The following is a 24,827-nucleotide window of genomic DNA, read 5'->3' on the forward strand; positions in this document are numbered from 1 at the left end:
CTGTTGATGTAGGTTTAAAAACCTTGATTTATTTCAGCGTACACAAAAATAGACTTCGGTGAGTAAATACCTAGATTTAACAATTTGTACATAGACAGGACTGGCGTACTGTGAATGAAGGCACATCTCACATTGTGACCCATGTACACCCTGTACATGTATTCATAGTTCTTTCTTGATTATCCACATAGCAACATTTCGTTCATGATGAAAAACGAAAACAAAAAACTGCACACACACCAAATATGTTGATGTTTCGGTAACGGCACACAAACTGGAATACAAGACGCACATTGATTTAAAAATAAATTGATAAAATGCTAATAAACGTGAACGGATATAAATAATACTTTAAAGTGGTCAGTTAACGTGCAGAAAGAAACAATCTCCAAATGTCCATTTTAAAACCACTTAAAATGTGACTTGGCTTCACAATGTGCAGTCATCTCATGCATTCAGCATTTGAGGGTTCAAAGGCTCCAGGACTTTGCCTGGAATTAGTTGGTCAGATGGCCGACTGAAGTAAAATGACATTCGTTCCTGGAATTAGGTTTTCATCATCCCCCTCGATCAGGCGGTTCCACTGATTGAAGTCCTTTTTCAAACCTTAAAAAAAAAAAAAAAATCAGACACTACTCGCATTTTAAATGACAGAAGTAATCGGTTAAGACGAGTTTTACCAAGGTGCCGTTGCAGAAATGCGAGTGACGCTCTGTTTGAGAGGTTGATCCCGATTTCCGGGTCGAGGTCACCCTTAAGCTTCATCAACTTGCCGATCAAGTCTCCTGTCAGAAAGGTGAAGTCTGGGAAAGACTGGTGCACGGTCCCTCTGGAGTAACGATGGCAACAAAACACATCACGAGAGAAATCAATGTTTTGTTTTTTTGGGCATCAATGTTCTCGTCTGCTCGTGCTGTACCTGATCGTCACCATTTTCCTTTCTATGTCTGATGAGTCTAACTTTTTGATGCGCTTAATGTTCTCTGCCCACTGGAACTTCTCAGAGTTGACAAAAAAGATAGGCTGATTCACTTGAGGCAAGGTTTCGTCTTTTAACGGGAACATCCAGGCATCCAACGCTACAGCACACCTGAGAAAGAGGGGAGAGCAAGATGGAAGGACCTTCTCAAAGACCCCCTCAGTGGTCAAGTAAGTGCCTCATTTTAGACTCACTTCCTGTTTCAGGGGACCCACTTTGAGATCTCAATGAAAAATATCACATTCGAACCATAACGAATAATATTTATTTCAACGAGCTTTTTGCGGTGACTGAATTTTGAGGCAGGTTATAGTTGTAGTGACAGGAAGTTGGAGCTCGCAGGGAAGACTGGGCCCAAAGTCAGCTGGGATAGGCTCCAGCTTCCCTGTGAGCTTAAGCGGGATAGTAAATGGATTGAGGCGAAGAACTGCACTTACTTGAATTTGACCTCTTTGGCTAGAGCTTCGATGGCGGTTGCTCCCCCAAAGGAATGGCCCATCACTGCTACTCTGCCGAGATCGATGGAGTTCTTGCGTTGAACAGGACATTTTATCAGAGGTACGTTTACCAAAGGACTGACACAAGGTACAAAACCATACTATATATCTACTTGTATAAAATGAAAGTGGAGGCCATCTCAAGATAAAATGATTTTCTCGAAAATAAACAGCAGTCTCAAAGGACACCTTTTGAAAATGGACTTTTTAATGCTGCTCTGTCCGTGTGCCAGATGCACACGGTGTTTTGTATGAACTTCTGCATCCACAAGTGAAAATAGATTGCCTTTGGGAGCATCATTTATTTGACTTACCTCCAAAGTCTTCCAGTCAAATTGTGTATGCAAAACATTTTGCATTGGAACCCCTGCGTTTATGTCCGTTAGTTTCTGAAGCGCAAGGATGCATTCATCGGCCCTCTCTTTCACCTGGAAAAGACGCAAGGTTCTGTCTCAAATTTTACACATTCTTCAAAAAATAGTTGACATGCAAAAATAACCTTCTGTAATATTTCACAGCCCCATAAAAATGGGAGACTGTTATTTCATAACTGCAGTCTTGTTTTGCTGTTAAAGTGAGACTCCAGTAGGTCGAGCAGTGTAGTCAAACAATTTAAGGCTTCATACTTGCTTGTTTCTGAGGGGGAACTCTTGCTCCCCTTGTTGCAGACTTCTGTAGTACATCCACTCCCTCACCAAGGTGTCTCTGAGTGAAGTTCTGGAGGAGTCCTTGTTGGCTGTATCCAACTCGGTCTTTGGCCGGAGGTGATACGTGGCAGAGGCAGACTGGTCCCTGTGGGAGACAAAAGCCAGGTAAGATATTTTTTTTGGACAAATGCCACAGTGATTCAGTGAGTCCTGCTGTATTTGAGGGATCTCGTAAATCTGCAACGTCCCACTTGAAACTCAGGAGATCCAACCTCAAATTGTTCCCAGGTAAATAAAAAAGGAAACCTCTAAAACCATAGTGGCATTCAGTACTGCTCACCTAAAATTTCATGGGACTGAACACTAAGAGTCATTTCATTGACACTTCTGTCTGTTGCAGTTTTAATTGTGTACGGTACACATACCTGTGTTCCACAGAGGCCACTATGAAGCCCTGAGAGGCTAGTTCTGTACATATGGCTGAATACAAAGTCCTAACAAAAAAGGGGGCGGGGGGAGATAACAACTCAGACCATTCCGTCCAAAACAAACAAACAAAAAAAAAGATACACAAAATGGTAAAATACATGTTTAAATGTGTCAATGCCAAAAAAAAAGTTGGTATATACCTGAAGGCCCCCAAACCATGTGAAAAGATAACTACTGGACATTTTTCATTTGAATTAAATGGAGCATCCAAGTAGGCTGGAATCTTAATGGACCCTGGAAAAAAGGGGGAAATAAATAAACTGTGTACACTCTTTCTCATTATACTATTTTTAAGTGGTCACAATGAGTGCAACATGACTATCCCGTGGGGATGAAACGACAAAAAACAGGAGTGTCATTGTTATTACCGAAGAGACAGTTGAATATTCTTTCACTGAAAGTCTTGTTGATTTTCATGAAGTCAGCCAGCCCGTTAAAGTACTCTCTGTTTGGAATCCAGTCTGGCAACTCTGCTTTGTCCATACTTTGGCATGGATAGTAAAGGCGGAAGAAGCTGCCCTGTTGAGGAAATGCAAACATGAACAAAAACAATCACACTGGCTGTTCTTCCTCATCCTGAGATTCACCTGCAACGTGTGATCCATCATGAAGTCGGTGCATCCTGCAGGATTTGGGCCTTTGGGTGAAGGGATTTCAAGGTTGTTACACGACATATTTCCCATAGCTGAAAATTTTAACTTTCCACCTCCCCAGATCTGCAGACAAAAAGGGGTAATGGGTTGTGTCAAGTTAAAAAAACAAAAACATGCACGCGTCTTAGTGTGATTAAAAAACAAAACCTTTGTTTTGTTAACCAATAAAATTATATTACTCATGGTGGTCAATAACATTAATGACGTTTTTATTACCTTCCTATATCTCACTGACTTCTTTCGGGAAACTCAGCCCCGGGTCAACCTCTCTTGTCAGATTACGAAATGGAACCTGAATTAAAAATATATATATTTTTTTAGTTGGTAAACTATTTCGAGTAGTCTGACATCAATAATCAGCATGACATTCATCATTGTCTGGCAATTTTATCTCAAAGCATGGCTGGCTTTGTAAGGGGACGCATTTTTTGATGGCTATTTCATGTCAAATGACAACTCAAGCGCTGATACACGGGCTATTGTGAAGGAAATTCAGGAAAATCAATGTTTGCTCAACTTACGAGTCAATGTCATACTGTAGTGTTTGGAAACACACGATTGGTTTTCACAGTAAGGAAAGACGAGGAGACAACGACCTTAAAATTAAAATGCCATCTTACCTGCGGAGGTAAAGACTGCTCGAGGACTACTGGGCAAAGTTTCCGGAATCCATGTCGCAACATTCAAATGATCGAAGTGTGAGCCACTAGGGAGTGGTTTTGACAAGGTCGGGTGTTGGAAGGTAATGCCTCCCGTTAGCCACGACTCAGTTCAGCGGATTCCTTCCTTTAACCATTTTGGAACTCATATTGACTGCTGTAAACATAGTGTGCGTTTCTAATTATAGACGTACCAAATGAAGTTGTAACATTCAGTAACTGCATCTCAACGTAATTTAACTTCGGACGTCAAATTCCGTGAACGTAACGACAAAACACCGGAAGCCTTTTTTAAATCTTATAGCCGCAATCTTCCGGAAAACGATAGGTGGCGCTGTGTGTCTTTTGGCGTTTGTGTACCACCTACCATGCCAGCGAAGTAGAAACTGGTCCACGGCTAAAGTAATAGCGATGCAGTAATCAGTTTTTCTTCCTGTTTCTGGTGTACTTATTTGTACAAAAATGAAATTGGTAAGTACTAAGCACCTATTCTTGGTCTTTGTCTGACAAATAATTGTACAGTCTAAAGGTATTGGGATGTCCTAGCAGATGTTTTCAGCTTAGCAACTAACAGGCTCTTATGTCATTCACGAGCCAAATAGTAAATATATCGCACTCAGAGATGTTTAGAGATCTGATGATGTTAATATACTGCGTCTGTACATATACATTTTTTTGTCTTGTGGGCAATCGATGATGATTCCTTTCTTTCTGATTGGGTTGAATCAGTACTGTCTTTCTGGCCATCCCACATTACCTTGCAATGTCCTCAAATTTAAATCGACCACCATAATGCTGGATTGTGGATTGGACACCACGTCTGTCCTCAACTTCCTGCCTCTTCCCCTCGTCCACAGGTGAGTAAATGGTGTTGGGCTATAGTCTATTTTGTTCATGAAATTAGCCCCTGAAAAGTCAACCTTCCCTTCAAGTGTCCTTGAAATTAAATTACAGTATGCAGTGAATATGTGTTGCTTTTACAGCCCAAGACTGTCAAAGCTACCAGGTTGGAGCGCCAAAGACGGAACTCTAAACTTGGAAAAGGTTGGAGAGACTGATTTTGGTGGATTATGAGTGATGCTTTTGTTTTGTGTTACGTTTGTCTTGTCAGACTAATCGTTGACTGTGAAATGACTCACGCGCTGATATTTCCAGGAGCTGAAAGAGTGTGCAGGCAGAGTGTTTGTGGACTCGCAGCCAGAGTTCTGTCTCCCCGAGGTATTGCACTGAGAACTGCATGCAAACTTCAGCCGTTATTGTTAGACAAAATTCTCGTTCACAATGCTGCAAAGGACAGGAACAATGTTTAGTACTGGACGAAGGTCTTGCTGCATATTCAGTGGTAATAGGTATGTAAATGAGCTCGATTTTTGTGCAAAAAAACCAAAAAACAAAACAGAGAGAACTGCTGGATTTGTCAACGATCGATGTCATCCTGATCTCCAATTACCACTGCATGATGGCCCTGCCCTACATCACAGAAAACACAGGCTTCACTGGCACAGTGTATGCCACAGAGCCCACCCTGCAGATTGGAAGGTAAAGAGACATATCTGTTTTACTTTTCAATTGAAACATTTTAGTACGGTCTTTAAACGTATTTGCCCTCTCCTGAAGCTTTAGAAATGGCTTTGCAGTGATTTGGATTGTCTTTGTCTGATATACATTTTTTTTTTTAATCTTTAAACATTAAAGTGGGGAAACTATGCAACAAAGCATTTGGTAAGCGATTAATACCGTTTCACAACACTGTATATGACTGTGGAAAAGCAACCAGGGGTGTAAGTTACTCCTGTAAATATCATTTTAAAGTCATCAAGTGTATTTATTCAGACTGCTGATGGAAGAGCTGGTGAAGTTCATGGAGAGAGTTCCCAAAGCTCAGTGTGCCACCTCCTGGAAGAAGAAGGAAATACAAAGGTATCTTTCATCATTATTCCAAACAAATTCTGCTGGAGGCAGCTCTATCTCACTGTCCTCTTCTCACGAGTACAACTAAGGCACGGTGATGTCTGCAAAATACTTAGTTTGCAAGCAGGTTGAGTAGCTTTGCCTCTCATCCTATAAGGCAACATGACTCAGCAAAATTGACTGCATGATTGTCTTCCACCATTGCAAAGAATATTCCTCACCAGATGCCCATTTGACATCATTTAAGTTCCCAGTCGCTTTTTTGAAAAGCAGTCACTATAGGCGTGTGATTTTCTTTCTGTTCTTAAAATAAATCCCATTGTGTTAATCAGTTTCTTCTTCACGCTTGTATATGTGACCTGTCAGTTTGATTTTTATCGACAAGGTTGCTTCCTGGGCCACTAAAGGATGCCACTGATGTCTGGACGTGGAAACGAAGTTACGGAATGCAGGAGGTCAATTCTGCCCTCAGCAAAGTGCAGCTTGTGGGTTATTCACAAAAAGTGGTAAGAAGCTGCCCTAATTTTGGGCACTCACGCACACACACACACACACACACACACAGAAAATCCCAAGAATTAGATTGATTTCTTTTTTTTGCTGCAGGAGCTGTTTGGAGCTGTACAAATCTCCCCGTTAAGTTCCGGCTACTCGTTGGGTAGCTCCAACTGGATCATCCAGTCTCATCATGAGAAAGTTTCTTACGTGTCCGGCTCGTCCCTTCTCACCACACACCCGCAGGTAGGCTCGAAACATCCCATTCCACTCTGGTCAAAAGTTAAGCATTCTTTCCCTCCGTCTTCTCCCAGCCGATGGACCAAAGCTCGCTGAAGAACAGTGATGTTCTCATTCTGACAGGTCTCACCCAGATGCCGACTGCCAACCCAGACGGCATGCTGGGAGAATTCTGCAGCAATCTAGGTTGGCTAAAAACATGCTGACGAGCTACCGTGTGACTAATCAAAGATGCGTTTTGTGATGATTTCATCGTTTGTCGCGTGTGCCTTGTAGCCATGACAATCCGTGCCGGAGGCAACGTTCTCGTGCCGTGCTATTCTTCGGGGGTGATTTATGACCTGCTCGAGTGTCTGTACCAGTTCATCGACAGTGCCAACTTGGGTACTACCCCCTTCTACTTCATCTCCCCTGTCGCCAACAGCTCCCTTGAGTTCTCGCAAATCTTTGCTGAGTGGTGAGGACATGTTTTTTTTTTTCTCTTGACATCTTGTTTTACTCATGTGGCTATAGAGAAAAAAATGTATTCTTTTTAAGCAGCTGTATGTCACAGAAGCTCACTTTGATTTTAAATGTCATTTAGGCTTTGTCACAACAAGCAGTCAAAGGTGTATCTTCCGGAGCCTCCATTCCCCCATGCAGAGGTACATCCTCGACAAAAATCATAGTTGTTTGTTGTATGGAAAAGAAGCTTTTTTTGTAGCATTCTGAGTGAATCTTAGAGATTTTGACGACAGATTAGGCTCTATAGTGTTATTACCAGCCAGGCTAATTAATCGGTCACAAAATTACAATACATTGGTCTAGAATAAAATACATTCCTCACATCTCAACATTTTCAGAAAAAAAGGCATACTTAAAAAATGATAATATATAATGTATTGTTATTTTACAATCTGTTTTCATCATTTCAGCGTGTTGAATAATTTGTCAAAATAATCGATCCACATGGCGACTAACCAGTAGGGCAAGACTAAAAGCGATACTGCAAGACTGACAAAATGTGTTGTCTAAAGCAGGTGGGTGATGGCTAATGTCCGAGTCCTGCGCTGTTGTTTCAGTTGATCCAAAGCAACAAGCTGAAGCACTACCCCAGCATTCACGGTGACTTCAGCAGTGACTTCCGCCAACCGTGCGTGGTGTTCACCGGCCACCCCTCCCTGCGCTTCGGGGACGTGGTCCACTTCATGGAGCTGTGGGGCAAATCCAGCCTGAACACCATCATCTTCACTGGTGATGAGATCTTCAAAACTTGCAAACACACACAAGCCATAAAACTAAGCAGTCCTGGTTTTGGGGGGAAGAAAAAAAAACATGCCTGTACCCGTTCATTTGCGCCGACAGAACCTGACTTCTCCTACTTGGACGCTTTGGCCCCCTACCAGCCGCTGGCCATGAAATGTGTTTACTGTCCCATTGACACGCGTCTTAACTTCCACCAAGTTTCAAAGCTGCTCAAGGAGGTCCAGGTAAGTACAAAAAAAGTTTTATAAATATTATTGAAAAATATTGCGATGCAGCCGACGCCCGCTGTTGGCAGGCGATAGAGACCGAGCCGGCCCACGAAGAGCAAAAATCTGCGTTTCATTCATACCCGCTGAAATGCATTGCCCAAAAAAAAAAAAATGCTGTTCAACATTCAATATACCATTTCCGTAAACTCCCAAAACTCTTCCTTGCAGCCGGTGCACGTGGTATGTCCCGAGCAGTACACCCAGCCTCCATTGACTCAGTCCCATCGCTCCGATCTGATGCTGGAGCTGCAGCCCCCTCCCATGGCCTACAGGCGCTGCTCCGTGCTCAGCCTGCCCTTCAGACGGCGTTACGAGCGCGTCTATATTCTACCCGAGGTGAGACACGCCAGGAGGAGGGGGGCGACTCATCCTACCACACCAGCGTTTGTAAAGTGCAAAATGTCCGTATGCATTGCTTAAGTTGCTGCTAGGAAATGTCAAGACTCTACTGCAGGTATACTGTATTAAAACGCCTGTCAGTAACCAAGTGGGTACTTTTTAAAAACTTGACATCATCTGCTTTTGGTCCAAGCTTGCCAACTCCCTGGTGCCCTCTGAGATCAAACCTGGCATCTCCGTGGCAACCGTCTCGGCCATGTTGCATTCGAAAGACAACAAGCACACGCTGTTGGTGAGTCCATTACTAAGTGTCCAATTACAACGTTGTCACTGACCTCTGACAAGGCTGAACTGTGATCAAACTACACAACTGTCTATGTAAAGCACTGATCGATTGGAAAGTCATGAAAAATGTGATGACCATATGAATAATATCCAGATCCTTACCAAAGTTACAACATGAAATGGGTTCTTCGTTGGTGCAAAACCATTTGACAATATTTTGTATATTCAAAACTAATGTTAATTTACACAGTATATGAGAAATCAAGAGCAGGACAAGAAAACAAATTCTGCAAAAACGTACTGGAAGTGCAGTACAGATATTTTCCCATTTTGGATCGCCAGTCGGTTCCAAAGCCGCCTCCTGCACCGCCGACCAAGAAGAGGAAGCGAGTGATGGAGGAGCCCCCAGTGGGTCAGGCGCCCAAACCGCTGCTCAGTGGAGCCGTACCCCTGGAAGCTTTTCTTGCACTTCTGCAAAAGGTTGGCATTTTTATTTTTCCATCTCATTTTGGAATCGTAATGTCACAAAGTCAGCCAAAGTAATGAGTAACATTTGAATTGAAGGTGTGGTTGTATGGGGAAGTTGTCTACTTAAAAAAAATAAATACTTTTTACGGTAATTAATTGACCTTGAGATATAGTCATCATTTTCGATATTGCAATCAAATCCCGTATTTGAGGTTATTCTCGTCGTAGTACAGGAACTTGATCCATTTTCATAAGAACTTATCCTCATGAGGTAAGCTGGAGCCTATTACAGAATGTTTTAGGCACTGCAAAAAACTAGACTTGACAAAATAGTCAGCAGTATGAAGTTAAGTTGTGCACATCCGCTTTGCAGCATGGCATCATGGAGGTCAAAGTGGAGGAGACGGCAGAGGGACACATCCTTCACCTGCAGGCGGAGGACACACTGATTCAGCTGGAAGAGGACGGCACGCACATTGTGTGCGACAACAATGAGCCGTTGCGTACGACACTGCGAGACCTGGTCCTGCGCTTCCTGCAGAAAATCTGACCTGTTACTCAGGAATGTGACACTGTAAATTGACACCGTCCGTCTTCACTGTAAAGACCATCGATGCAAATAGTGTGAAATTGTGTTTTGTATTAAAAATGACCTTTCGATGAGCTTGTGTGTTCATTTGATGCATTTCTTGCAGGTGTGGCATTGCTCAAAGAGGAGGATACAATTTTGTCATTTGATATTTTAATTGTGACTCCGTGTACAACTAAAATACATTTCGTCGTAATATAAATGTACAACATAGACAGCAATGGTACATTGTAGTACCATTGCTGTCGTAATGCAAGTCATGGGCAGCAAATAAGCTATAGTGATTGACTGTCAAGAAATTCCGGGCTTTTAGCTGACAGACATAAAATGGAAAAACAGGAAGTGAATCTTCCAAGACCAGAAAATTTTGTTTTTTTGTTGTGCATTTCAGCGGGTCTTAAAAACGGAGGGTGGAAAAACAAACAAACAAACAAACACTTTTCGGTGCCATGGAGCCCACAAAAACATTGTCACACGCATGTACATTATAAAATCTTTTTCGCAATCCTCATTTAATTCTATAAGTAGCAATGCAAGACAGAATTGTCCCTTCTTTATACAAATGCGTCTGGATGTTTTCTAATGCGATGTCATTGCCTCTTCTGGTCCAACTTGAAAATTTTCAAGTCACCCTGAGCTTTTAGAAAAGTAATCGAGCTACAGTGGAATCGGTGTAAAAGGAAAAAAGTGTAGGTGGAAGTCTTGCACAGGATGCTGTCATGAGAGTTCCAACATTTTTTTCCCCAGCAATCGCTGAACGTAAAAGTTAATTCCCAAGTCGGAAAAGCTCAGACTGTAGTCCGCTGCGCTGCCGCCTAAACTACTCCAATTGGCAGCCCTGAGTCGCATCTATTGTCAGTCAGAAGAGACAATTTTGTCTTTACTGTGCAACGTGTGAGATTCAACCGAATAAATGTGCCCCCTTGTTTTTAAGCACGTTTATGTTCATCTTTCTTGCTCTACTTGGAGTCTTTCTCAGCATCCAGTAGCGCAGACTGGACACCCAGCTTCTTTAGCTCCTCTACCAGATCCCCATTCTGGTGCATCTGGAGGAGGATGTCGCAGCCTCCTACAAACTCTCCATTGAAGTAGACTTGAGGGATCGTTGGCCAGTTGGAGAATGCTTTGACTCCTGTTAGAAGCAAAAGACATTGCTTTCAGACTATCACTTCCAGAGTCCATTTCCAATAGTTTTGACTGATCTTCCCGTTTCTGCTATTGAAGAACGTAACATCTACCCAAATTTAAGCTCTGGAACAGCTACACGATTTTGCACGGCTGATTCGAAGCACCACACCCTTGGGCACTTCTGCAAAATGCTGATAAAAGTCGCACTGCTAGGGGAATTATCCCAAGACGTTGATGACGTCACAATGGACTCGGGACACCCACGGTGTATAGTATTTGAGAGGAAACTCCGACAACATTAAATAACGATGAGTCATTCCACTTAGGACAACAAAAATGATTACATTAACGTCAGTTGATCACTTGTTGCTGCTGTTATCGAAATGTACCGACCTTCTCGAAGCTGCTCGTCCGCCAACACGTTGTACGCAGCGTACTCGTCCACTCCGTGCATCCGCAGAATCTGGACCACGGCGTTACTAAAACCACACAGGGGCTGCTCCGGTGTCCCCTTCATAAAAACCACCACCTTGTCCTTCTTCACCATTTCGCCAAGGTCTTTCTGGAGGTCCGACGCCGCGCACAAGAGCCGCGTTGAGGCCGTCCATACGCGTCCTTCAGCTTGTCCGAAAAGAGAGGACGCCACTCCAAACCGTAGACACCTTGAAGTGTATCTTATTAAACTATTCATGACGGTTACTCGAATTTAACTTTAAATACAGCGAATAGACAGTGTCATACGTGGATCTTGCTTCCACGCGAGATTTCAACTACTCTTACAAAAAAAAAAACACTCAACACGCAACTGAGAGGCGGGACCATAACGCCCGTGGATCATTGGTTGGGAGATACGTCGGTCGTATTCGTTACAAATATATTATGAAAAAACCCTGATGTTTACAAGTTGAATTGGGCTGGTGTCAAAACTAAAAACAGAATTTCAAGTAGAACACAGAACATCGGATCCAAAAAAGATAGCAAATCAATCTGTGTGAAAAATTATGGCATACAAAAACGTAAACTGCGAGAGGCGGAAGTACAGAACGGGCCATGGTCAGTCGTCATTTTTAAACAAAGACGTTTACAATTTTAAATAAATGTATATACACATATCAAAACGTAATTATAATAAAAAGTGAGTATGCTATTCAAGAACAATAACAAATAAAATCCCGTGAATCAATAGCAACAAAAACCTCATAAAACTTCCGGGTCACTTACGCAAGACGGAAGTGTTTGATGGCTTCGGTCCTTAAGCAAGATGGCGTCGCAAGAACAGAAAAACAACAAATCGGCGAAACCAGGTGGAAAGGGCAGCCAGCCGCTGGTCATTGCCAAAACCGCTGCAGAAGAACAACGCTTAAAATTGGAGCGGTTGATGCGGAACCCCGAAAAACCCGCTGCCATCCCCGACCGACAGAAAGAATGGAACCCTCGGGCTCCACCGGAGTTCGTCCGAGATGTGATGGGCTCCAGTGCCGGAGCGGGCAGCGGTGAGTTCCACGTTTATCGGCACCTGCGACGCCGAGAGTACCAGAGACAAGATTTTCTGGACAAGATGTCTGTCAAGCAAAGCAAGGAGCAGGCCTACTTAAACAAAGTGGAACAAAACCAACGGGAAGCCGAAGAGAGGACGGCAAAGCGCAGGAAGAAGCGTGAAAAACTGAAGCAGAAGAAGCTCACGGCGAAGAAAGCCAAAACAAACCAACAAAATGGAGATGCGGAAAGAAGCCTCGATAGCAGTGAAAACGAAAAGGAGGAGGAGGACGAAAAAGAGGCTGACGATGAAAAAGAGGCTGATGATGATGCTGAGGTCCCGAGCTTTGTCATGGGGAGGAAGTAGTCCATTTGGCAATAGCACGGACACTTTTCGAAACACGTTTATTCCCATTCTTGACAAACGAAGAACATGACTGTAAACATTTTTCATCAAGTTTCGACGATGCTGCCTGATTGAGCAGCCCTGAAACTGGCGCTATACACACTTACTCACTTGTCTGTTGTCAAGAAATCTGTGATTTGGACTCTGAAATCGTTTGCAGATCCACCATTTTCCCTCATTTTGTAAATGATTTTAGTAGGACTCTGAAATCGTTTGCAGATCCACCACTTTCCCTCATTTTGTAAATGATTTTAGTAAACAACTTTTGGTAATTGAAAGGTGTCAAGTAGTTTTTTTTTCCAAATTCCCAACGGAAAGCCGTGTCTATTTGATGTCCTTTGTGACTAGTACAATTTCGGCATAAGCAGGGCAACTGCATGTTAATTGTGAGTCAGTGCGGTACCCCATTTAACCGCGTGCAACTAGAGACATCAAGTCTTATTGGTTATCATTTTAGCACTTCAACTAATAGTACAAGGAGTGTGCAGATGTCGAAAATCTGCTAAAGTCAGTTTTTACACATTCTGATTCTGAGTCATTTTGGGATTTCGCAACAGTGACATTTCTGCAGCCTTGTGATGTTGCCCCTTGCACTTGTCTGTTGCTTGCGGACACGACAAGGTTGCAAAAAGCAATTCAAAGAGTGAAAAGGCGCGACGTCCGGAGACTCGGAAGCTTCGCGTGCGATGTTCTTTGGACAAAGCTCCTGCTTGCCACGGCGGTGATGGGCTGTCTGTGGACATCACCTTTCTTGGGGCAGGGAGAGAAAAACGGCCGGATATTGTCTGAACCAGGGAAAGCAATTCCTGTCGGACACTGCTGGCTGTCACAAATGCAAGCGAGACACAATGGCTTGTAGCATCGGAGCAGTTTGGCAGTCGGCCCCTGATGCAAAATGACGAATGCGTTGACTGATGTAACTGAAGTGTTCACTCCCAGACGAATCTTTCTATTTCCATTCATCAAACATTTGCAAACATCGCACAGCTGTCCTCATAATTACGTACTCCGATCAACAGGGCTTGCTCCTCGACAAATTGTTCCCATAGGTTTTGAAGTTGTTATCTCTGTCATTGCTTGAGGCGTGGCGCAACGCGGCGAGCACGCCTGCTCAATCGAAGTTTCATGGTTCGAATCCTGGATGTGATCTTTCTGGGAGTAGTAACCAGAGTAGTTTCTGGGAGTAGTAACCAAGTTCTCCCCTTGTGTTGACTTTTTTTTTTAAATCAGTCTGGCTTCGAACCACAAATTTGCATGCCAGTTGAACTACTGACTCTTAATAACTAATTTGAAAGTGAATGCTTGTCGACATTTGATCAGGTTTGTCCATTCAAGTTCCGGCGTCGCTCTTGTTATTTTCATTTTTGCCACGTGGGGGCACTACAACCTCAAAGATGCTGCCAACCTAATAAGCATCTGCCGAGACTCCCATTTTACCTGTTGTTTAATTCTGAACCGCACTGACATACCCAGTGAGCACTTTGATCTTTAATGCTGTTTTCCCCGCTGTTTAAGATACCATATGTTCAATTATTAACCTCCTTTTAGCCTACTTATAATTGAAAAGGTAATTGACCTAGAACGTAGGTGTCAAACTCAGTTGCAACACACCTGATTCAAATGAACAGCTTCAATAGCAGGCCTCCCTTGCTGATGATCTGATCATTTGAATCAGGTGTGTTGGAACAGGGAGACTTGGAAAACATGCATGTCTGCAGCCCTCCGGGACCTGAGTTTCACACCTATGACCTAGAATGTTTCGGTAAGTTCATAAATGGTAACTCGCAGAATTTAAAAAATGTCACCCCTCGTACGCAGAGCGTGCAGTTGGGCTCCAGCCCCTCTACTAGTGCTCATACACTTGTGGAAGGCAGTAGTACAAAAAAAAAAAAAGTTATCTCCAACCTGACTCGTTTTTCTATTGTGACAACAAGTATGCTCGTGCACGGACAATTCTGCTTACAACCAGGGCTGTCAAACTCCGGTCCCGGAGAGCCGCCGTCCCGCATGTTTTCCAAGTCTCCCTGTTGCAAAACACCTGATTCAAATGATCAGATCATCAGCAAGGGAAGCCTGACATTGAACCTGTTCATTTGAATCAGGTGTGTTGCTACAAGGGAGACTTGGAAAACATGCAGGACAGCGGACCTCAGGGAACTCAGTATGACACCCAAGGGCCTTACACTCTTGCAAAAGTAGCAAAAAGAATGTGACGCAAAATAATCAAAAGCATTTGTTGCATAAATGTTCAAATTCCATGTTGACTGTTTAAACTCCCACACACATGCACACACGGCTCGGGTGTTTTCCACAAAACTAAAAAAGCAGATTGCCATTGTTTGCTTGGAACTCAACCAACTCTAAATCAAAATCTAGTCCAGAGAGATCAATAGACTTTCAGCGCCACCCACCCACCCGCAGAGCAAAGAGAGCAACCGACCCCACCAAAACCGTCTCATCCAAAATCAACTCGTGGCGCCTCTGAAAGAGGTCGAGTTCTGTAATAGTCACTCTGTCTTTTACGTATGGCTTAACATTCACACCGTGCCTGGAGCCAAGCCGAGAACGTCTTGAAATGTTCTGGGGAGGAGGGGGGAGTGCAATTTTTTTTTTCTAAACAAAAAAGCGATCCACCGTGGGTCGATTTTGTAAAACACTTCTCCTCATTCGGCCTGTGAATGAGCTGCATCGCGACAGTTTTGGGCCAATGGGCGGGGCAGACCCTGGACTGGTCACTGGCCAATCACAGAGATGAACGATATCATTGTGCAATGTTGAAATAAAAGGTGTTTGTGTCTGTGAGCCCGTTTTCTTTTTTAAGCTGCAGCCAATTGAAAGAAATCGCTCAGTATGTACAGTACACGGGGGGGCGCGGGCGTACAATGCACCGCGTAAAATTGAGTGTGTCAACAACGCCGAGTTCATGTCCTCCCAGAGAGGCCGTGCGGGGCAGCATATCGATCCATGGCATGGGACGCCCTCCGGCGAGTGGATTTTGAGTCGGCAATAATTACCACTCTCTCCGTCGGTGAGCCGAGACAACTCGTCAGCGTTGCGTAAATTCGTCAGTACGCCGATTGCTGTTTCCGCAAGGAGGCAGAGCTCGATTGCCGCCGTTGCAACGTTCTATCGTTTACAAAGTCTCCCGAGTTATGGTGCAATCTCACCCTTTTTGAACCTCTCATTCTGATGGTCAGACTTGTCAAGAGGGGCCCAAAGGTCTCAAATTTTGTTTTTCTTTGAGACTTCTGAGCAATTTTGAGTTGAAGGCATTTTTGGGGATGTGGGAAGAAGTCATAGTGTCTGGGCCTGAAGCAACCGAAGGGACAATAAATGTCATATTTTAAAAAAATATATAAACGGTATACATCACTTTATTTTTAAAAAAATGTGGACAAAATATCTTGACAGAACGGAGAAGCCGACATGCAACAAAACGAGACAAATTACCAATTGTCATGTCATCTCTTATGTAAAACCGATTGAATGACTCAGCAATGCAAAAAAAAATAAACGGATTTAACTATCACCAGAAGGGCTAAAGGAGCGTCTTATCAATCAATCAATAGTTCAATACAAGTAGAAAAATGTAAATAATAATACATAATATATACAGTATATTAATTAATTCATTCATTCATCTTCCGAGCCGCTTGATCCTCACAAGGGTCGCGCGGGGGCGGGGGGGGGGGGGGGGGAGGTGCTGGAGCCTATCCCAGCTGTCTTCGGGCAGTAGGCGGGGGACACCCTGAATCGGTTGCCAGCCAATCGCAGGGCACACACAGAAACGAACTTTTTTGTGTTTTTTTTGCATGTTACATCAGTGAGGATGGTCCAGACCGATAACGTATCTCTTTGCTAGGACAGAGGCAGTTCCGCCGGTTAATTTTTAACCACGGTGACTACCGCAGGTTGTATAAATTGGAGAAAATTCTGCTGATCTGCCCCGCAGCAAAGAGGACATTTTAAGGTAAGAAACGGCGAAGGGGTTGCAATCTTATTTGACTCGATTTGACACATCGGGGGGCTGAAACATCAAACGCCTCGACGGTTCCATTCGATCGTCGCATCTTGTATCTCATCATTCGTTTCTGTCTAACGTGTCTTGTCGAAATTGTCGCGCGCAGGCTGGGAAAGATGAACGGTTTCTTTGCAAGCTGCACTGTGGCGGCGCTGCTGCTGCTGCTGGCTACATGCCTGGCTATCCCCCACCACCACCACCAGGGAGACCACGCGGATGGCCACGTGCTGTCCTCTCCCAATGCAGATTTTGGTTTTGCCCTTTACAAAAACCTACGAGCCAAAGCAGGCGCGGCGGAGAACATCTTCTTCTCGCCGCTGGGCATCTCCACCGCCCTGTCCTTACTGTCCACAGGGGCACACGGTGAAACCCACAGCCAGATGTTTTCCACCCTGGGCTACAGTGGCCAGGAGCAAGCTAAGGTCAACGGCGCGTACAAGCATCTTTTTGAGATACTCGCCCGCCACGACCGAGAGCACCACGGGCAACTGGACGTCAGCAACGCGGTGGCCATCGACGACGATTTCAGTCCCAGCGACGCCTTTGTGAAAAGTGCCAAGGAATTCTACTCCGCTGAGGTTCTCAAGGTTGACTTTGGCAAATCTCAAGAGGCGGCGGCCGAAATCAACTCGTACATCGCCAATAAAACCCATAACATGATTAAAGAACACGTGAAGAATTTGGACGAGGACACGGCGATGATGCTGATCAACAGCGTCTACTTCAAAGGTAGGAGAGCCGAGCGACGACCGGTCGCGACCGCTTGACAAACGTTTCAAAATCCGGTTCCAGGAGAGTGGTTCCGGCCCTTCAACAAAACGCTGACGGGGAAGGCCGACTTCCACGTGGACGAGACGACCAAAGTGGAAGTGGACATGATGAAGCGGACGGGTCGCTACGACACGTATTACGACAACGATAACGGCACCATCGTCCTCCTGCTGCCTTACAAGAGCAACGCCTCCATGATGATCGTCCTGCCCGATGAGGGAAAGATGAAGGATGTGGAGGGCTTCATCAGCAAGGAGCACATCAAGCACTGGCACGACTCTGTTTATAGACAGTAAGAACGAAAGCTAACGCACGGCACAGTATAAGGAGGTGGGGTCGGGGGGGGGGGGACGGATTCATGATAGGACGTTCACGAGATTGCAGTGACGCAACGACTCGTCGATATCTTTCAGATCCGTGGACTTGTTCCTGCCCAAGTTTTCCATTTCCGCCAAAGCCGAGTTGGACAGCACGTTGAAAGAAATGGGAATAACCGCCGCTTTCGGAGACACCGCCGATTTCTCCGGCATTTCCGATGATGTCAGGCTGAAGCTGTCCAAGGTAGAATTAACAGAACACAGAGACATAAAAAATATTTTAGTTGTGCATAGACGTGTAATAATACATTAGGAGTCCTGTGAAGGTTAAGAACTCAAAGTATATAAGTAGAAGTAGCTAGCATGGTTTGGAACATACATCAAGGCTCCTTCTAAGGTCCCCTTCGCTTCTTCCGCAGGCATCCCACGAGGCCGTTCTGAACGTTGACGAAACAGGAACCGAGGCGGCGGCCGTCACGACCCTGGAGGTGATGCCGATGAGTATGCCCATGAGGATTAAAATGGATCGACCCTTCTTGGTTTTGATCGTGGAGGACTCCACCCAGAGCGTTCTTTTCATGGGCAAGATCGCCAACCCCACAGCCAAGTAAATAAAAGAGTGCTCCCTCCATCGAACGCTGGCTACGGGAGGCGATGTATAAATCAAATTTTTTTTATAAGTCTTTCCAAAAGGTGACCGGTGACCAGAACCAAGCCGAACGATCCGATTGTCTGAACGCGACGACAATGCGGTTTTTCCAACGGTGGTGTACGCATAACGAATAATGATTGGCAAAAGAATGAGCAATTGGTGTTTGATCTTTGTTCAACTTGATGAAATAAAGATGATGAACCACGGTGCTATTTTGGGATCAGACTGCTCGTGCACACCGGTCAACAATGTTTTGTTCACCACAGATGCAAGTAAACATTTAGCGATCATTTTTTCGGGGTGCCGTTTACAAATCTGATAATAATAATACTGTAATAATCATAATGGGCGTAGTCCAGTGGTTAGCACGTCGGCTTCACAGTGCAGAGGTACCGGGTTCGATTCCAGCTCCGGCCTCCCTGTGTGGAGTTTGCATGTTCTCCCCGGGCCTGCGTGGGTTTTCTCCGGGTGCTCCGGTTTCCTCCCACATTCCAAAAACATGCGTGGCAGGCTGATTGAACACTCTAAATTGTCCCTAGGTGTGAGTGTGAGTGCGAATGGTTGTTTGTTTCTGTGTGCCCTGCGATTGGCTGGCAACCGATTCAGGGTGTCCCCCGCCTACTGCCCGGAGACAGCTGGGATAGGCTCCAGCACCCCCCGCGACCCTAGTGAGGATCAAGCGGTTAGGAAGATGAATGAATGAATGAATGAATGTCCTGTTTTGTCTTGATTGTGTTGCAACTCCAGCTGGAATGGAGGGCGTTTCCCTCCATCAGGTGCACCTGTGCCTCGTTTCCTGGCCGGCTATTTAAGGACTCTGACTTCACCTGCGCCTTGTCAGTCTACTCACCTTGCTTTGTTGTGCCTCAAATGTGGTTTTTTTCTTGACCTTGCGATACCATTCCTAGTCACCCTTTTATTGATCCTTGTTATAAGCAATTTTTATTTCTTTTTCTAAACGTCTTTAAGACAGCTAACCGTCACCGTTATTTTAGAGAGGCTATTTAAAACGCTGGCGTTATCGTCGCTACGTCAGGCCTCCGAGAGATGACACGTTGATATTTAGCCAGTTAGGTAAAATGATGCATGGAGAACCGTCTGATGACTAACAAAAGCTGATCCGTCACAAATAATACAAATGTCAGACCGCAAATGAGTTCATCAGTCTTTCAGCGCGACACATCGATTACCATCGGTCAATTGAACTTGTCGAGGGTCCCCAAAGGTCCATTGTATTTAGATTGCATTCTTGACTCTTATTAAAACTTTGACTCATGCTTTTTATGGGCGCAGCAAATTACACTCCATATCTTTTTTTTCTGTAATTACATGTTAATTGCTCTGAGCTTTAATGCGTACAATATTTTTGTTCCCCCCCTCCCCCCCAGACACATCAGGATTACAATTCACCAAAGGAAATAAAAATTAGAAATAACATCTCATCATGGTTCAGCCGGTTTCTCCTCAGCGAGATCACTTTCATGGCAGATGAAGAGTTGTGCGGTCAAAGCGAAATGGCCGATTGTTTTAGTCTGATCCTTGTTTAATATAATCTTTTTTTTGTTTTTTTTTTTGTTCCCCAGCGCTGATGTCATTTCTTCCACATAATCAGCTTTCTGGATAAGAGCAAGATCCCGAGAGAAAATGTAATCTGCTTCTAAATGAGTGTACAATAACAGCGATTGTCTCAGTCACCCAGTTGAAGAAGATGTGTCAATTAGCCCCGAGAAGCCGACCGGCGCAGCAAAGTGCTTCTTTATACTTTTTGTTGTGTTATTCTCAACTTACATCATTTGCCTTTCATTGATTTTATTTTATTTTTTTTGTGTGTGTGTGTTTTGCTCCTCATTTATCCCGAGTGTGTTGTGGAGATAGAATCGAGTAATTTACAAATAAGATGATGATGAGATACAGAAAAACTACAGCGAACAACAAAGTTTTCCTCTGGGATAACTCACGCAGTGGTGAAGGGAGCCAATGAATACAAAGATGGGTTTGCCGGGAGGCGGGCGGAGGGGGGGCATGATTTTGGGTGATCTGGCTGCAGGGTCAAATCCGTAGATGGTAAATCAGTATTAGCTCGGAGCTTATCGGGAACCTCGTGGTTCATTCATTCATTCATCTTCCGTACCGCTTGATCCTCACTAGGGTCGCGGGGGGTGCTGGAGCCCATCCCAGCCGTCTCCGGGCAGTAGGCGGGGGACACCCTGAATCGGTTGCCAGCCAATCGCAGGGCACACAGAAACGAACAACCTCACTCACACTCACACCTAGGGACAATTTAGAGCGTCCAATCAGCCTACCATGCATGCTTTTTGGAACGTGGGAGGAAACCGGAGCACCCGGAGAAAACCCACGCAGGCCCGGGTAGAACATGCAAACTCCACACAGGGAGGCCGGAGCTGGAATCGAACCCGGTACCTCTGCACTGTCAAGCCGACGTGCTAACCACTGGACTACCGGGCCGCCGAACCTCATGGTTGTCATCCGCAAATGATTCATTGTCCTTTGACCTTGTCAACAGAGACGTTTTTTTTACACAATCCGCACACATTCACTTTAGTCTCCCCAACGGTCACGCCCCCACCATCCTTAAGCCCCAGGACAGAAAAACAAACAAACCCGGAGCAGTGCCTGTTGTCTTGATATCACCATCCTATGTCATTAAAATAGAAAGTCAATTCGTTAGGCGTGCGGTATCGTTCTCAGGTTTGCGTTTGAAACTCTGCCATATTTCGCAGTTCAAAGTAGTTGCGTCAGTTCAGTTAGACGAACAAATGTTACACAGCGGTAGCGACCCACACCGCTGCCACCTCCGTCTTGAAAGGGCTACAAAACTCGCCGCCGTCTCTGCGCCGCCGCCACATAAAGGCGCGTTCATTAGTCTTTCGAGTGTTCTCCATCTTCTCAAGATCCACTCGGATCTCTCGCCTTTGGTTTTTATTCCATCTAGAAGAAGATCAAACGCGTGGCGTGCATGGAAATGAAGACATGATGTGACAAATGCTGAAGTCCGCATGCATAATTGATTTCTCTGCCAGGTCGAGGGCGCGTTGTCGTCGAGTTATTTCAGAGTGTTGCTGTGCAGAAGATGAAGTGGTGAGGTACTCGAGGCTCTCTTCTCAGGCCGTGCTGTTTGTTAAACATGGTGACCACGCCCACACATTTCCCTCGTCGGCAATGTTTAACATGAAATTATGACGGCCAGTGGCCACGGCATTACATTCAAAATGAGCTTCCAACATAAAAAGAAGCCAATCAAAGATGAGGGAGGAAACCGGAGCACCCGGAGAAAACCCACGCAGGCCCGGGGAGAACATGCAAACTCCACAAAGGAAGGTCGGAGCCGGAATCAAACCCTGCACCTCTGCAATGTGAGGCGCACGTGTTAGCCAGTCGAGCACCGTGCGGCGCTAAGTTTTTGTTAAATTTGAAGCTCCGGTACTGGCTTGAAAACAATTCTTATTTCAAAAGAATGTATTACACAATAACAACTACGGTTGTCATTTATCGTTGCAATGTGTACCGTATTTTCAGCCACTTCGGAGTATGCGGCGCACCTTCAATGAATGGATGATTTTTAAAACAGTTTTTTTATATCTAGGGCACACCGCATTATAAGGCGCGTAGAATAGAAGCTACAACAGTGGCTGATGTTGCATTACGAATCCACTAGATGGCGCTACGCTCGAGGGAATACAACACAACACAGCTTTATTTGTATCGCACTTTGGCAACTACTGCAGCTTTACAGAACATTTAAAATACGACGCCCGTCCACCATATATAAGGCGCATCAGATTATAAGGCGCACCGTCAGCTTTTGAGACAATGGAAATGCTTTTTAGGTGCGCCTTATAGTGTGGAAAATACGGTACATATTCTCCTTTCAAGTGGAAATATTATTTATGCCGCTTGTCGGGGTTATTGATTTTCCTTGCATATTATCCTCTCCAGTGCTCATGGAGCCGCCCGCAAAAATGAGTCGATGTGAGGAAAACCGCCCTCTGTGCACTCAGGTCTTTTTGATGAGCTCAGCCATCTGAGTATGACAGCCGGATGTCACCCATCGATCGGAGGCGCCTGCGTTTGGGTGGATAAAAAGGTTAACCCCAATTTCATCCGGACGCATCTCCTTAGCTTCAGTGGCATCTTAACTGTATCACGAATTGAACTCCTTAATGAAGCGAATGGCGGGGAATAATAAAGAGTTGGGACTGCATTCAAATTTTCTTCCACTAGGGGACAGAATGGCATGTTTTGTCTTGATTGTGTTGCAGCTGCAGCTGGAGTGGAGGGCGTTTCCCTCCATCGGGTGCACCTGTGTCTCGTTTCCCCATCAAGCTTGGTCGGCTATTTAAGGACTCTGACTTCACCTGCGCCTTGTCAGTGTATTCACCTCGCTTTGTCGTGCCTCAAGTGTGCTCACGATACCGTTCCTTGTCGCTCCCATTTTGCTCATAGATCCTTGTTTACAAGTGTTTTTGTTATTCTAATATTGCTCATTGGGACATTTTGTTTGAGTATTCTCTGTGTTTTATTGTACATTGACTTTGCAAGCGCTTTTTGTTACATTCATTCATTCATTCATCTTCCGAGCCGCTTGATCCTCACTAGGGTTGCGGGGGGTGCTGGAGCCTATCCCAGCTGTCTTCGGGCAGTAGGCGGGGGACACCCTGAATCGGTTGCCAGCCAATCGCAGGGCACACAGAGACGAACAACCATTCGCACTCACACTCACACCTAGGGACAATTTAGAGTGTTCAACCAGCCTGCCACGCATGTTTTTGGAATGTGGGAGGAAACCGGAGCACCCGGAGAAAACCCACGGAGGCCCGGGGAGAACATGCAAACTCCACACAGGGAGGCCGGAGCTGGAATCGAACCCGGTACCTCTGCATTGTGAAGCCCACGTGCTAACCTGGCGCCTCGTGACCAGTGATTTCAGTTCATACTTTGTCGGTGCCATTTTCTTTGAGAAATAGTTTTGTTCTTGGAAGCCTGAAACCTTATTCAAACTGCATATACGCACATTTGTACTTTCTACTCTCCTATTCTGTCAGGAGCAATGGTCTTCCATGACTCGTATTTACATGATTCAATAACAGAAACGCTCATGTCTGATCGCGGTCATTTCATCTGCTCCCTGAGCAGGACACACGTGCACCAGTAGGTGACGCTGTGGCGTCACCGCAGTATTTTGAGAGCACAATCTCCTCTGTCGTTGTTCTCACTCATTTCGAGTTGATAATTTCGAGCGAATCTGAAGCGCAGCCGCTCCTCGGTTTATTGGTCCACTTTCAACATCAAAGTCAAAAGAGCTGAATGCAGGCTGGAAGGTCACGGAAAAAGCTCCTATCATCTGTTCTCATCTCGCCGCTGCAGGCTGCACCCGAAGCACAGCCGGGGAAAAGTGCACACCAAATGAGAAATCGAAAAAAAGAAAAAGGGAGAGAACGGGCATTATTGCAGTCGATAACAGATGCTGAAAATCAGCAGCCATTTTGCTTCGAATTGGACATTCAGTCACAGATTAAAGGACCCTAATCAGTGTTTGGACTAAGAGTGTATTTTCTCAAACAAATACAAAAACCGCAGGTGGGATAGATTTTGCTTTGGGTATTTATTATTTTTTTCTTTCTTGAGCTCACCCAGAGAATGACTGTGATGCGCAGAGTCCGAAACCCGGCAATTCCCGTCTGGAGCGCCACCGAGTACACGGCACACAAGGAAGCATCGACTATAAAATGCTGAGTGCCTGTGCCTAACCTTGTTAAAAGTGCATCAAAAGGGGGCGCGGCGGAAGACAGGCTGACAGAAGGAGGCTGCTCCTGCATCAATGATGTCTAATCAAGAAACTTTTTTTTTTTTTTAATGTAATTGTTTTTTTTGTGACGCACAGACAGACCCGAGGCTAGATTTCCACTGAAAGTCGACTTTTTGACTGGACATTTCAGCGAAATTCAGATTCACCACGACTGCTCTGACGTTTGGTATAGACCTGAAAGAACCCCGATGTGCAAACAATCCCAAAAGGTCAACGGGTCAACGGGTTTGGCTTGGTTCCTTGGTAGTCCGCCATTTTGTGCATCTCAAAGCGTTGTAGTTGTTCAAGTTGATGTGCGACTTGAGTCGTCAGAATTATCCGCTTCTCTATATTTGGACAGTTGATGGTTGCTTACACCGCGGTGATTGGCAGGTGTCAGATTTCATACAACTTTGACTTATTTCCAGTCTTCTCCCTGGAGTAAACTACTATTAAAAATACACTTCAAATAAATCTTATCAAGA

At 44.9% G+C, this 24,827-nt stretch overlaps 5 protein-coding genes and 1 non-coding gene across 9 annotated transcripts; 4 read left to right on the forward strand and 2 right to left on the reverse strand.

Annotated features, from left to right (window-relative positions):
* Nucleotides 1-3: 3 nt before the first annotated feature.
* On the reverse strand, nucleotides 4-4,035 carry pla2g7 (phospholipase A2, group VII (platelet-activating factor acetylhydrolase, plasma)). 3 transcript variants are annotated; one of them, XM_052052345.1, is made up of 12 exons: nucleotides 3,886-4,035; nucleotides 3,482-3,557; nucleotides 3,200-3,328; nucleotides 2,981-3,131; nucleotides 2,753-2,846; nucleotides 2,549-2,617; nucleotides 2,103-2,268; nucleotides 1,791-1,904; nucleotides 1,417-1,508; nucleotides 920-1,090; nucleotides 681-829; nucleotides 4-606 (listed from the first exon to the last, which is right to left on the reverse strand). In XM_052052345.1, exons 3-12 carry the CDS (start codon nucleotides 3,293-3,295, stop codon nucleotides 506-508), a joined length of 1,203 nt encoding a protein of 400 aa, XP_051908305.1. In that variant the 5' UTR covers nucleotides 3,296-3,328; nucleotides 3,482-3,557; nucleotides 3,886-4,035; the 3' UTR covers nucleotides 4-505. The 3 variants fall into 3 exon arrangements, with proteins under 3 accessions (XP_051908305.1, XP_051908306.1, XP_051908304.1); XM_052052346.1 differs by lacking the exon at nucleotides 3,886-4,035 and adding an exon at nucleotides 3,787-3,854; XM_052052344.1 differs by lacking the exon at nucleotides 3,482-3,557 and having other exon boundaries at nucleotides 3,886-4,034.
* Nucleotides 4,036-4,233: 198 nt separating this feature from the next.
* On the forward strand, nucleotides 4,234-9,839 carry ints9 (integrator complex subunit 9). 2 transcript variants are annotated; one of them, XM_052052319.1, is made up of 17 exons: nucleotides 4,234-4,395; nucleotides 4,654-4,781; nucleotides 4,908-4,968; nucleotides 5,080-5,142; nucleotides 5,324-5,463; nucleotides 5,758-5,844; nucleotides 6,221-6,341; nucleotides 6,442-6,576; nucleotides 6,645-6,756; nucleotides 6,847-7,027; nucleotides 7,154-7,214; nucleotides 7,632-7,803; nucleotides 7,915-8,039; nucleotides 8,253-8,420; nucleotides 8,617-8,715; nucleotides 9,051-9,188; nucleotides 9,550-9,839. In XM_052052319.1, exons 1-17 carry the CDS (start codon nucleotides 4,387-4,389, stop codon nucleotides 9,724-9,726), a joined length of 1,977 nt encoding a protein of 658 aa, XP_051908279.1. In that variant the 5' UTR covers nucleotides 4,234-4,386; the 3' UTR covers nucleotides 9,727-9,839. The 2 variants fall into 2 exon arrangements, with proteins under 2 accessions (XP_051908279.1, XP_051908278.1); XM_052052318.1 differs by lacking the exon at nucleotides 4,234-4,395 and having other exon boundaries at nucleotides 4,402-4,781.
* A 62-nt stretch (nucleotides 9,840-9,901) lies between these two features.
* On the reverse strand, nucleotides 9,902-11,705 carry glrx5 (glutaredoxin 5 homolog (S. cerevisiae)). The gene is made up of 2 exons (XM_052052388.1): nucleotides 11,287-11,705; nucleotides 9,902-10,897 (listed from the first exon to the last, which is right to left on the reverse strand). The coding sequence occupies exons 1-2, from the start codon at nucleotides 11,582-11,584 to the stop codon at nucleotides 10,725-10,727; spliced, it is 471 nt and encodes a 156-aa protein (XP_051908348.1). The 5' UTR covers nucleotides 11,585-11,705; the 3' UTR covers nucleotides 9,902-10,724.
* A 412-nt stretch (nucleotides 11,706-12,117) lies between these two features.
* On the forward strand, nucleotides 12,118-13,053 carry prkrip1 (PRKR interacting protein 1). Its single transcript, XM_052052386.1, has one exon. It carries the CDS (start codon nucleotides 12,155-12,157, stop codon nucleotides 12,734-12,736), a length of 582 nt encoding a protein of 193 aa, XP_051908346.1. The 5' UTR covers nucleotides 12,118-12,154; the 3' UTR covers nucleotides 12,737-13,053.
* Nucleotides 13,054-13,337: 284 nt separating this feature from the next.
* Nucleotides 13,338-13,609, forward strand: LOC127592739 (small Cajal body-specific RNA 13). Its single transcript, XR_007960206.1, has one exon. It is a non-coding gene; the product is annotated as a small Cajal body-specific RNA 13 (non-coding RNA).
* Nucleotides 13,610-16,868: 3,259 nt separating this feature from the next.
* LOC127592001 (alpha-1-antitrypsin homolog) lies at nucleotides 16,869-18,745 on the forward strand. Its single transcript, XM_052052360.1, has 4 exons — nucleotides 16,869-17,525; nucleotides 17,589-17,859; nucleotides 17,981-18,128; nucleotides 18,304-18,745. Exons 1-4 carry the CDS (start codon nucleotides 16,913-16,915, stop codon nucleotides 18,493-18,495), a joined length of 1,224 nt encoding a protein of 407 aa, XP_051908320.1. The 5' UTR covers nucleotides 16,869-16,912; the 3' UTR covers nucleotides 18,496-18,745.
* The last annotated feature ends 6,082 nt before the right edge of the window (nucleotides 18,746-24,827 follow it).

This window comes from Hippocampus zosterae, chromosome 19, assembly GCF_025434085.1.
Source record: "Hippocampus zosterae strain Florida chromosome 19, ASM2543408v3, whole genome shotgun sequence".
Lineage (NCBI taxonomy): Eukaryota > Metazoa > Chordata > Actinopteri > Syngnathiformes > Syngnathidae > Hippocampus > Hippocampus zosterae.